The following is a 12,834-nucleotide window of genomic DNA, read 5'->3' as shown; positions in this document are numbered from 1 at the left end:
ATATTTTACAACATTTTTGTGCCAGCTGAGGGGCAGGAGGGGGGCAGGATGGGCGCAGGATGTGGGGTGTTTGTGGAGTCAAGTGCTGGGCGCCCGGAGCAAGCACTTTTCTGGCTCATGACGAACAAATTGCTTTCCAACAAGCTTTTACCCACTAACTTTGCCAGCTTGTTACGGTTACTGTTACTCCTCCACCTATTATTTTCTACCTTTTCGCAATTTCCCGGTCTGCGTTCTGTAGTGCTGGCACAATTTCACAGCCAGACGTTTGCCACATCCGCAAATAAAGCAACTTGAATTGCTATGAAGAGTGGAATTCAAATTGTTTCAAAACAGTAATGGATACAGTAACATGCTCCAAATTAGCAATTTCAAATAATAAACAAAACTAACAAGAGGGGTGCTTCTTTTTGTTAAATATAAAAGTAATTATTTTAACAGCATATTTATTTAGCATTTTTGTGTGTGTTTTTTTGTTTTTTTGTGTATTTTTGATGCCTAATTTGATACTATTTAAATTTCGTCGCATCTCTACCCATAAAAAAGCCAACAGTGCAGCACTGCCTTTCTCCCATTTACGGCCAAGTGGTTCGCACATTTAATTATACCCAAAGCCTTTGCAATATTTATTTTGCCGGAGATTCAGGGACTTAGTCATTCAGGGTCAGTGTTTTGCAAAGGCCGGGGTACTCATCACTATGTCCATTGGGACACAGGCTGGCATTGAATTGGCCCTCCTCGTAGAGCTTTCCTTTAACTGGTGGTCCTGAGCTATAGTAGCAAACGAGCACAAAGTGTATGTTCCAGAGATCGTAGTCCTGGCCAGCAGCACAGCCCATATGGGAGCTGCGATCGTTGATGATATTCCTGATCTCTCCCTCCGCATTGTATGTGGATATATCCTCCAAGTCGAAGAGCTCATCCAGCCATTGCTCCGCCAGGATGGTCATTTCGCGAACATTCGATTGCCGCATCACTGGTCTTGGGTAGAAATCCTGGGCGTAGTTGAAATGGGGCTCCGCAAAGTCATCGGTGGCCACGCAGGAGTCGGCAGGCAGCTCCATTTGGCAGCGTTTCAGGTGGTATTCGGCCACCACCGACAGGTAATTGTCCCACACCAATTCGGGCATTTTCCGGGCAGGTGGCAGGTCGGGAAACAAGTTGCTGGCCACCTCCTGGCGATATCCGTTGTGGAGGCCCAGCAGATACTCGCGAAAATATGCCATATTAACCAGGCCATGAAAACGCAGGCAGCTCTCATCGAACATCTGGAAAAAGGGGTTTGAATAGTTCTTGTAGCCAGTGGACCCTACCCACCATGCTGTTATTGCACCCAATGTGCCGCTTGCCATGGCAGGACTTAATATCACAAAAGTCTATAGCAAAAATAGATCTGAGCAACAAAATACGACTCAGAAAAAGAGTCAACTGCAATCGTTGCATTTCTGTTTAGAACTAAAATGAATGGGAAATTTAAAGGTGTTATAAGAGTAATGCACAACAAACCCCAACTGCCAAATGGCAAGTGAAACGAAATAACTATACAAATTGTTAAGCGCAAGCAAAGTACACAAAAATGCAAAATGCAACTAGGGAATTTATATATTTGACGTTTAATTTAGTGCTGCAAAATGTCTTTTCCGTGTTGGGCAATGTTAAAGTATGCAAAAAAGTAATAGTGCTGACTTAAGCTAATTAAATTACAGCCTGATTAATATGAATAGATTCAATGAAGTGCTATAATATTACACTTTGTCAGAGACTTGCACATTTTCCAAAGCCTCATTTCTTATGCCGAAAACAGAGAGTCTCCCAATGAAAATATCAAGTTCGCCGATGGATCCCCAAGTAGCATAAAATTGAGCTGTAACCCAACTTAAAATCACTTTCAACTTTGTGCAGCCTTGTCCTTTTCAAAGTTTGCCTTTCTGCCCGCCTGACGGGCGGTAATCGATTATTTAACGTGCTGACTTTGACTGGCACGCCAGTTTCCCTGCTCCGGACTATGGAAATTGGCACAAAGCCGAGCTGGACCGGATTGGCCTGGCCAGAAGTTGGGGACTTGGGTACGTGGGTACGTGGGGCACATGTCACTGGTCGCCGGCGATGTGCTGCAAGCTGGGAAAACAAACCATTTTGCAATTTCACAACTCGTCAGAGCTGGGAAAAATGGGAATGGCGCTGATTAGGCGACGTAACACAGTGATTAGCAGAGCCCGGGAATTTTCGGATTTATAAAGGGAATGGCACAGGCGGTGCATGGCCAGTAAATATCTCATTCCCCCTCCACAATTTTCCATTCGCAGTGCCCACGGCCACCATTCTGGGAGGTCCCGATCTGTACGTGGACAAGGGCAGCACCATAAATCTCACTTGCATCATCAAGTTCAGCCCGGAGCCACCGACCCATATCTTCTGGTATCATCAGGATAAGGTAAATATCTCTCGAAATCAATTTACAGGCTAAGAGTAACCAAAAAAAAGCAAAAAAAGCGAGAAAAATTAAGCGGCCGAGGGCAATAGCAATTTAAGGTTTTCCTCTTTGGTGCCAAATTATCGTGCAATAATTGAGTTTGTGCGCAGTAAAAAGCGCAAAAGTGGAGCGTGTGCGGGGGGTGCGGGGCGGTAAGGATAAAGGGCGGAGCCACGCCCAGCCAATTGCTGCAGGATAAACGTTTTTAACTTTTATGAGCTCTGTGCTGGCGCCTCTCCAATGAGAGTGTGCAAGTTGTGAGTGTGAGTTTGTTCGCGTTTGCTTACGCGTCGTATACGCAATGTATTTAATTTTGGCTTTTATGATTATGAGAAAACATGCTTTTGCATTTAGCTCAGCACTCAGCGGAGCTTTGGCTTTTCCAGCGAGGGAAAGTCGCACTTAATATGACAAGCACACCCACGCATATTTTTTTTTTTTTGTTTCACCTTTAGGTGCTCAGCGAGGAAACTTCGGGCGGCCGGCTGAAATTCAAGACCATCAAGTCGGAGGAGACCAAATCCATTTTGCTCATTTACGACGCGGATCTCCTGCACTCCGGCAAGTACTCGTGTTATCCTTCGAACACGGAGATAGCCAGCATACGCGTCCACGTCCTTCAGGGTGAGTTTCGCCTCCTTTCATAGCCCACGGTTTCTTTGGCCGCTATCAGGTTCTCACTTTAAGCCTTAATTGGATGCTTGAGTTTGATAATGTGAATTATACATTCATGCATCTGCTTGACCTCGATTTGTATGCATTAAACTTGCATCTCGTTCTATCTGTGATGGGCCAACTTTTGCGCAATTTATGAGCTGTGGCCACAACAGATGTGCACTTGCAAAAATAAGAGGTCTTCAGAACAAGCAAATGATATGATATAAATATGATTGAGCTATTTTATTCCTAAAACAGAGAGAGTAACTTTTCTTGCAATATATTCTTCTACTTAGAAATTTATTCATACTACAAATTTTGTAGATTTTTCTTCTTATTTCCAACAACATATCTGTTCAATAATGCAGTGAGAACTAAGCAAATTCGGGCCAAGTTAATAGCAAATGTAGACCTCTTTGTAATGCAGACAAGCTACAAATTGTTGCGCATTCAGCGCAACGAATCTGGTCATTTTCCACTAAACATTTTCCATTTCCACCTTCCATTCTCCGTTTCCCATTTCCCATTTCCCATTTTCCATCTCCATTTCCATCTCCCGCACAGGCGAGCGACCCGAGGCGATGCAAACGAACGCCGCTCCGGCCGCCGTTGCCCTGGCCTGTTGGTCCTGTCACTTTGGCCAGGCCACGCAGGCGGTCAGGGTAATTAGCACAATGGTGGCGGCACTTGTATTGTTGGAGGCCTGCTCCTCGCTGCTCCTGCAGGGCGGTGGAGGCGGAGGAGGATGTTCTGGAGGAGGAGCGGCCGCAGGAGTTGGGCCCACTCAAGCCAGGGAGATGCTGGAAAAACCGCGCACAAGTTCCCCGTGTGACCCCAAGGTGCCCTCGACGACGTCCGCGGAGCGTGTCAATAATGGCAGCCGGAATGCACGGTGATAAATTAATGTCGCCCAGTTGGAATTCCACCGCCAGTGCAGCCCCCGCGTGCAGCTGAAATGATTTATACTCCAAGTTACAGGAGCAGCAGCAGCAGGAGCAGAATCAGCAGCATCTGAGGTCCTTCCACTCCAGCTGCATGTAATACCTATCTGGAAAACCAACTAATTATGCTAATGATGGAAGAAGCCGCGTCGCTGCTCCTGGAGCTGCTCCTCTGCACCTTGGCAAGTTGTAAGTAAGCGTGCTTCTAATTAAGTGGGCTGGGGATTAGTTAGTTAGGCGGAAATCGGAGCCATGTACATAAACTTCTCACGTAAATTGCCAGCACACTAGCGAACCTAGCTAAATGGAAAGCATTTCGAACGAATCATCAAATTAGAGAACTATATTCAAGTGGTTTGCTTATAGAGCCATGGCTAGAAGTTTATATAAATAATAAAGGACATGGGCGCAGGGGTGTTTTGCAGCTAGTCGAGATTTAAAAGCAGTCATTAAAGTGTCTATGACCTAAGGTAGCGCATAATTTGTTCTGTAGCAATAAGGCAAAGAAATTTCATTTGTACATAGTGTAGCACTTGACTACTGTTTTTGAATATCCGCGGACTTCTGGAGGACCCCCCATTACTAGCTTAAGTATATACATATGTAGCGAATGTTTACTCAGATCGTTGTAAATACTATTGGTATTCGTTCTTGATTCTTGATTTATCTGTGTGTGGCCCGTGGACTACCCTGTATAGCCTAGAGTTTAAGCAATGTACATACTTAGAGATACAAAGTAGCTAACTGTTTCGACACGAACTTCTTCGAAGGTTCCTAAACTAATTTTCTGAAAAATGTACATGTCCCATGGTCTCTCTCAATAAGCTATGGGAACTTGGAGAATGCATGAGAAATTCCTGCCAAAAACCCGCCTCAGTTTGAAGTGCGACTTTCCGGCTAGCAATTTATTTGGAAGAATTTCGAATTTCTCCAAGTCATGTGGGCAGTTCCTGTGCCCATTTACCATCTACCAACTCCGAGCAATTGCTGCGAGTTCATTGCTCCCAAGTCCGGCGAAATTTAGAGCCACCCAGCTCGGCATGTCCGGTTGCATTTATATAGCTATAGCCCTGCCCCACCGGAAAAAAGGGGCAAAAGACGTGGACGAAGACACAACCAACCGGCAAGTCACTTTTCACTCTTGTCAACAAAATATTTGCATTTCCATTTCGGTCCGAGGCCGTCGAATGTGTCCACGTTGGGTTTGGGCTCGTCTTGAAGGACTTTGTCCGGGAAACCGGGCTCCTCTTCCTGTGCCACATTTAAAAATGTATGGGTTCCACGGCCGGCAAATGGGACTGAGTTTAACTGATCAAAATTGTAAATAAACCTGCATATATGCCATATGAATAAACTATAAATTGTACTCAAGTATTCGTGTGGTAGTCATACATTACATATACGAAAACACAAACATAAGAATGCACAGTGCTCGCAAATCGGACATATATATAGATATAGATATGGATTTATATACGTATATGGATGTATCGATATTAAAAATGTAAACCCAACGCATGCAAAATTAGTCGCGACATGTAAATGAATGTTTAATGGGTAAATTAATGTTGCCACAAATGGGACAGGAAAAAACCATGAATATAATTGCAATTACGCAAATAAAATGAAATATATGTTATAAGCATAATAAGGGCAAAAATAGCGAGTATTATAACAGAAGCCGAAAAGCGGAAACAAAAACAAACTCTGTTGACTTTTGTTGCAAACAAAATGGCAACGCATTATAAAGATTATGAAATTGTTTTTAATTTTTAAGCGAGTAGCCACGTAAACATGAAAATCGGAATGAAAAATTTCAATAAAGTTTTTTAGTTATTACCATCCAATGATAAATATGTATAACAAAAGCCTGTATTTTCTCTGATTTTTGGGAGGCTGCGAGCAGTTGCCACATGCTGAGTCGAATCCTGGTAAGATTTATGTAAATATTTTCCATTGCCATTCATGCATTTGGCTTGGGAATTTTAATGGGCCACACGCACAAGCCGACAGACAAAGGAATTTTCCGAGGGGCACAACCACGGGAGACTGCAAGTTTCCTCCGCCTTTTTCGGGGGCGCCATTTTCCATTTTTCAGCCTAATAAAGCCGCAATGCAAAAAACAGGGCCGACCACCAAAACTGATGGCAAGAAGAATGGGCATTAAGTGCCTGGCTGGCAGCTGCCCTACGACTAGCTCTGGGCCATGTGTGGCAGGACTCTGTTTGCGCTTTGGTAAGACATCAAAAGCCGTTAACATAAAAGTTTATTATATGACAAGTGTGTGTGTGCCCGCGCGCAAGTGTGTGTGTTTGTCCTGGGCCGCAATATCATGCCAAAAAGTTTAATAGCGCACAACGCGTCAACCCAGGACCTCTCCTCCTTCGCCCACTTTCCCCGAATCCATCGAGTGGAAAGCGTAAGGGGCGCATAAGGCGCATGAGGCCCATGAAGCGGAAAGTTCCCACTCCTCTCGGCGGAGGGACAGGATTACCCAAGATGATGACGACGATGATTGGAATACTCTGGTTTTGGGACCACAGCCTCGTGTGCAAGATGGATGGACTGCACGGCTCGATAAGTCGGATGACCTGCAGGGGAACAATAATTAAATAAAGAATGCACTAAATTGCAGGCACTATATTACTGCCATAAATATATATATTTATATGTATAGGTATAATCATAAATTATCTTTGGAATAACAAACAACAACATTCTGTTAAGAAGACACAAACACAAATTGATGAGTAAAAGTTTATCTGCTGCACAAATGGTAATTTTTAATGGAAAAATAAACTGTCTCTGTGCCTCTTTGATACATATCCTTGCTTAACTTTGGGAAAACCTCGAGCCAACTTCGCAAGTGTTTAAAGTCTCCCCACACCCATCCCCATCATATATATAAAAATCATCCCCAAAGGCGGCCTCGCACTTGCAGGATATTACCTTTAATTGCGCATAGCTCGGGTCACAGATGTCGGCCAGAGTGCAGATGAAAGTTGGAATGCCCGGGGAATGTGGCACACAGTTGGGTCCGAGGAAAGGCAATCGACAAAGGAGAAAATAAATTATCATCATTGTGACATTTTCATTTGTCAACGTAATTTTCCCTGTGTCGCATTCCAGAGCCGCCTAAAAGGACACTACGCTCCTGGCAGGATCAACATAAATGTTTTCAAAAAAGTCTGGCAATATGGCCCGGAATTTCACTTCACTTTCGGAGGCGAAAACAAAATAAAAGCGAGAGTAAACCGAAACACGTTCCTTTTATGTGTTGTATGTCTCCTGTGGAGAGCCCTGATATTGCCGCGTACATTTTTAATGCGAAAGTATGATTTGATTTTATTTGACTCAGCCACACGTCTCTTTGTCTGCCACTGAGGTTGCAATTTAAATTCGCTCATTGAACATAAATCAAATGGCTAAGGCTTTAAACACGCCGACTGGTGTTTCTGTCCTTGCGAAAATCCAGTACTTGATATATTGGCTTTGCTGAGAGTCCTGGCAGCGCCAAAGTCCTGTCAAATATTGTCCTCCACCTGCCTGCCGGAATATTGAAGTTATTTTACTGATTCTGATGCTGATTCTGATCCCCTCGTCCAATCATCGTATTTGTGGCAAAATGCTAATGGGCAATTTAAATGGCAGCAAAGTGACCAGTGAAGGCATTCTGCAAATTTTGCCATCGATTTCATACAACTTAAATGGCTTACTTTAACTTTCTCCAAGTGTTTTCCCAACTAGTTCACACAGTAAATTTTACCCCTCATTAGTGCTCATAATCCCTGTCATTAATAAGTATAATTACTTCGACATTCCCTTAATTTTTCGTTTCAAACTGGAACAATGAAGAAAAAGGGAAACCAAATTTGTTGGCTATATTGTTTACACATGTAATGAAATTTCTGTGGTTATTCACCAGGGAAAAGATGTGTTATGAGTGCGTTTCCCTTGGCAATTGTTTTGGTGCCAGTTTTTCACTCAAATACCCCATTTTTGTGCTTTAAAAATAGCAAATTAATTACATTTTGCGCTACGTTGTTGACGGCAACAAAATACAAAAAATAGGAAACATTTCCCTGCTCATAATTAAATTTTGCACGAAAAAATGGGTTTAGATGGGGTTACATGGCGGATACGTATGGATTTTGCGGTTTTTGGGCTGGGGAAGTAATACGGCTTTGATTAGGAAATCGGTTTAAATGGGTTCCCGGTCTCGCTGACTTTTGTTTGTTTTGTTTGCTGGAATTTCATTTTATAATTTTTCTATGTGTGCTTTTGTGGTTTCCCTCGCTGCTTTCGTATGTGTATGTGTATCTGAGTGTGGGTGTGCGTGTGTGTGTGAGCCCGTTTCAGCCGAGAATTGCTTTTTGAATATGTGGCACATTGTTGGCGCTGTCTCCATAAATGGATAACCGAGCTGGTCTGAATTTGTTGCTCACTCGGTGAGCCCACTTTGGGCTGTCATTTTTGTGGTCAACACTCCCACTAAAAACCAAAAACCAAAACCCCATGCAAAAGGTCCTTCTAATGCAATTTGTCATTTTCACATTTTGTTTCTCTGGCTCTCTGGCTTTTGTCTCAAATGGAATTTTTGGCATACCGTTCACATAAATTAGGCCCGACTGTCTTTCTCTGTTGTACTTGCCAAAGCTGCAGTCAAATTGCTCTGTAAATAATTATTTTTCCCATTTTGTTTGGATGTAAATTGTTTACTTTTCGCATAGTTCTTCATCTCGTTTGCTGTTGGCAATTTCATTAGGAGCTGTGACTGCAAATTACAGAGGAATCCTCTTTCTATTGCCTTCACGGTTACACGAACGTTGTCATAATCGTTAATCCATATGGCCATCTGATCTGCACTAAGCCACAAGATAACTCGATTTGCTGGCAACTGTCGTTCTTGGTCAATTTCAGTTCGCATCAAATGCAATTACCCATCTGCACAGTGTGTGTGTGTGTGAGTGACCCATTGAATGAAGGACCTTGTGTGTGTGGAGGAGTTTCCAAATCCAAAACAATGACTCCTATCTTCGCCAAAGCTGGATGGATTTATATCTTAAAAATGCATGGCATTTATTTAATTTTTCTTTAAAGTATTTTCATATTTTTTGTTAGTGTCTAAAAAATTAAATTGATTGTTAAAATTAATTGTTAAATTGACGTTTTTACTTCACAATTTATGTACTCTTGAAGTTTCTGAGTTATTAAGAATATCTGCAAGATCTGAAAGTTGTAGTGTACGTAGTTCGATAGATTTTTAACTAGTGGGTCTTTTAATAGTGGGTGATAATTACTAATAAAGAGGACCTTGTACTTCCTTCGCTAGGGATGCGCACTCTTGCTATGCTCGGGTCTAGCTCGCCGTAGGTCGGGGTTCTTTTAGCTTAGGATAGTACGAACGCTACTACATTTTAATAAGTGCGTCTTACTCATAAACAATATTCAAAACTGGATTATCGATTAACAAAAAGAAATGGCTTTATATTGATACTAATGATACACGCCGACACGTGTGAAGATAAGCTACAGATTCTGACAAGTATTGGGAATTTTGGATGTTAATGATTCCCTAAGTCTTTACCCTCCCTACCATGACAATGCTACTTAAAATATTTACATTGTCCCTTGGCCAAGTTCAAAATAACTCTACCACATATTTAAGAAAGTGTTCAACATAAGTACTCGACAAACCATTAAATCTATTTATTCACAATTCATTCTTTTTGAATATATCTTCAATCATAATTCCATTTATATACATTCAGTTTAATAAGCGGTCTCATTAAATCTCTTTTACCAACTAACAATATTTTTATCTACGCATAATTATCCTAGTCATTCTCTACTCTTCATTTTTGTTTATATTCAGTGGGTAAAATAAAGTATATAAAAGCAAAGTATAAAGCAAATATATATAAGTAATTGAATATAAAATTAGCAAATATAGTTACATAATCTTTAGTCAAATGCAGATATTATTTTAATTAGACGTTCGAGTGGCATTTTGTTAGAATTTTAATATAGGTAATTCATAATAATGTATTTATCATTGTTGTTGTAGTACTCACGACCTTAAATATCCACTCCATGATGTGCGTAAAGTTGGGCCCAAGTTCACGTTGACATTGTCGAGCTGTAGGTCAAACTTTAAAGGTTCTAAGTTAAATTCCTATTCAAATGCCAAAAGTTCTTTAATTCATTATTTAATTCATTATAAATCGCAATACAAAAGAAAATCGAGAATCAAAACAAAACACGAAATATAACTGCAGTATTGCAGCGATAAGACCTTAGTAAACCGCTGGCTGCTACGCTGCGCTGCGATAAGACGAAATCACAAAGTTGGACCTCCGTTGGTCATAGGAGATGATCTCCACTGCGTGACGATGATGATGTTCAAATGTAATTAAATCTGCTCCGGTCGTCTAAACTTCTGCATAGTTGAATATCTGGATGAACTCTAGCCTTCCAATATATTTGGGCCAGTTATCATACGGCAGGTGGCCGGTTGCGTAATTTGTTGCTGAAGGTTATGTCGCCTCGTGGCCTCTTCTTGGAGCGACGGGGTTTAAACCATGAGCTGATGCGGGGGTCGACGAGACGGGGGGTAGTCGGCTGTAGAGCAATCACATGCTCTTATATATAGGCCTGGTCTTCCTTACGCCTTGGGGTCGAATCTCGTTGCCACTTTCACACACAAATCGAACACGGAAATTTATTGAAATATACCAACTCTTGTTTTATGAGATTGGATATATATATAACTAATTATATTTCCACGTGTATGTGAAGTTAAATGGGCAGCGTCAAAAATGTATGATCGTTCGCCACGAAGATTTATCCGATAATGCTCTAAGCTCTGGGGAAGCTGCATGCTGGTGGTCGCTGTTACAGCTTTTCTTTCCCTAACTGTATAATCGTACGATCATATTCTGTTCTGATTGGCCTAAGACAATTCTCTCGCTTTTTGTTTTGCACCAAAGCTGCTATAATTTAGGGCGAGGGTGTCTTGAAGAGTTTTTGCAGTGTAAAGTTAAGTTGGTCCCTACAAAGTACTATAGCATTCACTCTTGTTTGTCTTACATCGATTTTTCTGGTAAATTTATAAAGTTGTAGTAGAAACTAATTGGCTTATATTGCGTATACAAGTTGCAGAAAGTAAACGATTATAAATCTTATTATAACAAATCCCAATCAGTTGAATTCACTTATGCCTGCCTGCACATCCTGTCATTATCCCCCCGCTTTAGCTCGAATTATGAGCTGTCAGTTGGATGAAAAATCCCCGACCTGGTGCGCACTTAATGCCATTTAAGCCGCTCCTTTTCCAAGGCGGACAGTGTCCAATTGCCGGGCACTTAACTGAAATACAATTTTTATGGCTGCGCGGTGAAGTGCGGGGAATGCGAAATTCTCGGCGGCAGTGATGTCCTCACTCCTTTAGCCACATTTATTGCATACTTTTGCGCGTCGCCCGGCGCTCGAGTTGCGACTTTTCGCACATCCTTGCGACTGCATAATTTTGCCATACAGCATGCCGGCATATTCTCATCTTTCGTTTGTATTTTGCATGATTTACTCTGATTTCAGCTCGCTGCCTTCAGACTGCTTTTGTAGTTTTATCACACACTTGACCCATAAATCAAACATGTGTAAATGTTTTCACTTGATATGTATGTGCACACACACATCAAATGCTTTGGCCGCCTCTCTATCTGTTTTCCCCGTACTCCCCTGCTGAAAAGGATAGCCGTGGAGTGAAGGTCCTTCGTCCTGGCTCGTGCGTGTAAACGGAGTAGAAAGGCGTATAAAATATGCCGCAAATAGCTGCCTGCTCTCTATTCCCAACCCATGTGCCTCATATATACACACGAGTCCTGTCCCCAGAGTTTGGTGTCAATCCCTTTTGATGGGCCACTGACATTTTCGGCGGCTGTCATGCCGTTTTTGTGCGAATTTTTATTGGATTATTGGGCATGAAGTAGGATGAGTTGCGCGCATAAATTCCATATATTCACTATTTCTGCGGGCCTTAATAAACAACCGAGAAATGCCCCAACAAGCCGCTAATTGTGTCAACAAAAAATGGAAATACAAATATATTTTATCAAATTGTATTTTCAGCTGGCAGCCTTTGGGGCCAAACTCAATTTGTTGCAATTTAAATTTGAACTCTTTGCAGTCGCCGCTAATGAGGATGTTGGCGGTGTGATTTTATGAATTAAATTTATCGCTCAACTCAATTAAATTAGCTGCGGTTAGGTGCGATATGCGCCGTGTTTCGTGTGCACATGCAAATTGTTTGCCGCACTGGCAACTTATGAATAGCACAAATGCCCGGCTGAGAAGTGGCCGCAATTTGTTGGCTTGGGCAGCGGCAAGTTTGTGACCCAGCAAGTGGACCTCCGCGTCTCCAGTGGCAAGGATGCAGCGGATGATGTCCTGGCACCCTGGCACCAGCGTCTGCAACATCACGTCTGAGTCATAGTCATTATAATGCCATTCGGGCGACGGCAGGGCCAGTAAAAGTTATATGTGCCACTCTTCACAGTGGATGACCTCCTTCCAGCTGCAGGCGGTAAAATGGCAAAAATGCAGGAGCTGAGTAAGGACGACTAGGAGCAGTCGAGTTCTGGTCGGGAACTTTTTCCATTTTACGCTCGACAGCCTTTTAAAATGTAATTTTTGCCTAATTAGCAACAAACAACGAGACAAAGTCTTGGAGTCCCTAATTTTGTCTTCGCTGCTCCGACGGCC

General features: G+C 42.2%; 2 protein-coding genes across 4 annotated transcripts in view; one reads left to right on the top strand and one right to left on the bottom strand.

Annotated features, from left to right (window-relative positions):
* Window positions 1–5,933, top strand: part of LOC6546129 (zwei Ig domain protein zig-8) — a 38,470-nt gene extending 32,537 nt beyond the window's left edge. For all 3 annotated transcript variants that reach the window (XM_015157726.2, XM_026977367.1, XM_026977366.1), the window contains 3 exons: window positions 2,307–2,434; window positions 2,929–3,097; window positions 3,695–5,933. In XM_015157726.2, the coding sequence (XP_015013212.1) occupies window positions 2,307–2,434; window positions 2,929–3,097; window positions 3,695–4,026 (629 nt within the window). In that variant the 3' untranslated portion in view covers window positions 4,027–5,933. The remainder of the gene's footprint in view (window positions 1–2,306; window positions 2,435–2,928; window positions 3,098–3,694) is intronic.
* Window positions 472–1,561, bottom strand: LOC6546131 (venom allergen 3). Its single transcript, XM_026977368.1, has 3 exons — window positions 1,546–1,561; window positions 1,318–1,455; window positions 472–1,268 (listed from the first exon to the last, which is right to left on the bottom strand). Exons 2-3 carry the CDS (start codon window positions 1,441–1,443, stop codon window positions 651–653), a joined length of 744 nt encoding a protein of 247 aa, XP_026833169.1. The 5' UTR covers window positions 1,444–1,455; window positions 1,546–1,561; the 3' UTR covers window positions 472–650.
* Window positions 5,934–12,834: the final 6,901 nt, after the last annotated feature.

This window comes from Drosophila erecta, unplaced genomic scaffold (assembly GCF_003286155.1).
Source record: "Drosophila erecta strain 14021-0224.00,06,07 unplaced genomic scaffold, DereRS2 tig00000021-arrow-pilon, whole genome shotgun sequence".
Taxonomy (NCBI): Eukaryota; Metazoa; Arthropoda; class Insecta; order Diptera; family Drosophilidae; genus Drosophila; species Drosophila erecta.
Note: the sequence above shows the minus strand (reverse complement) of the source record. Positions and strands in the feature narration are given on the sequence as shown.

What these genes read in the sequence shown, in the direction of transcription:
- LOC6546131 (XM_026977368.1), bottom strand. Translation starts at nt 1,443, where the DNA reads ATGCAACGATTGCAGTTGACTCTTTTTCTGAGTCGTATTTTGTTGCTC. An exon ending in TTGGGTGCAATAACAGCATG is followed by an intron (nt 1,269 to 1,317) that starts GTGGGTAGGGTC and finishes CCCTTTTTCCAG; the next exon opens with ATGTTCGATGAGAGCTGCCT.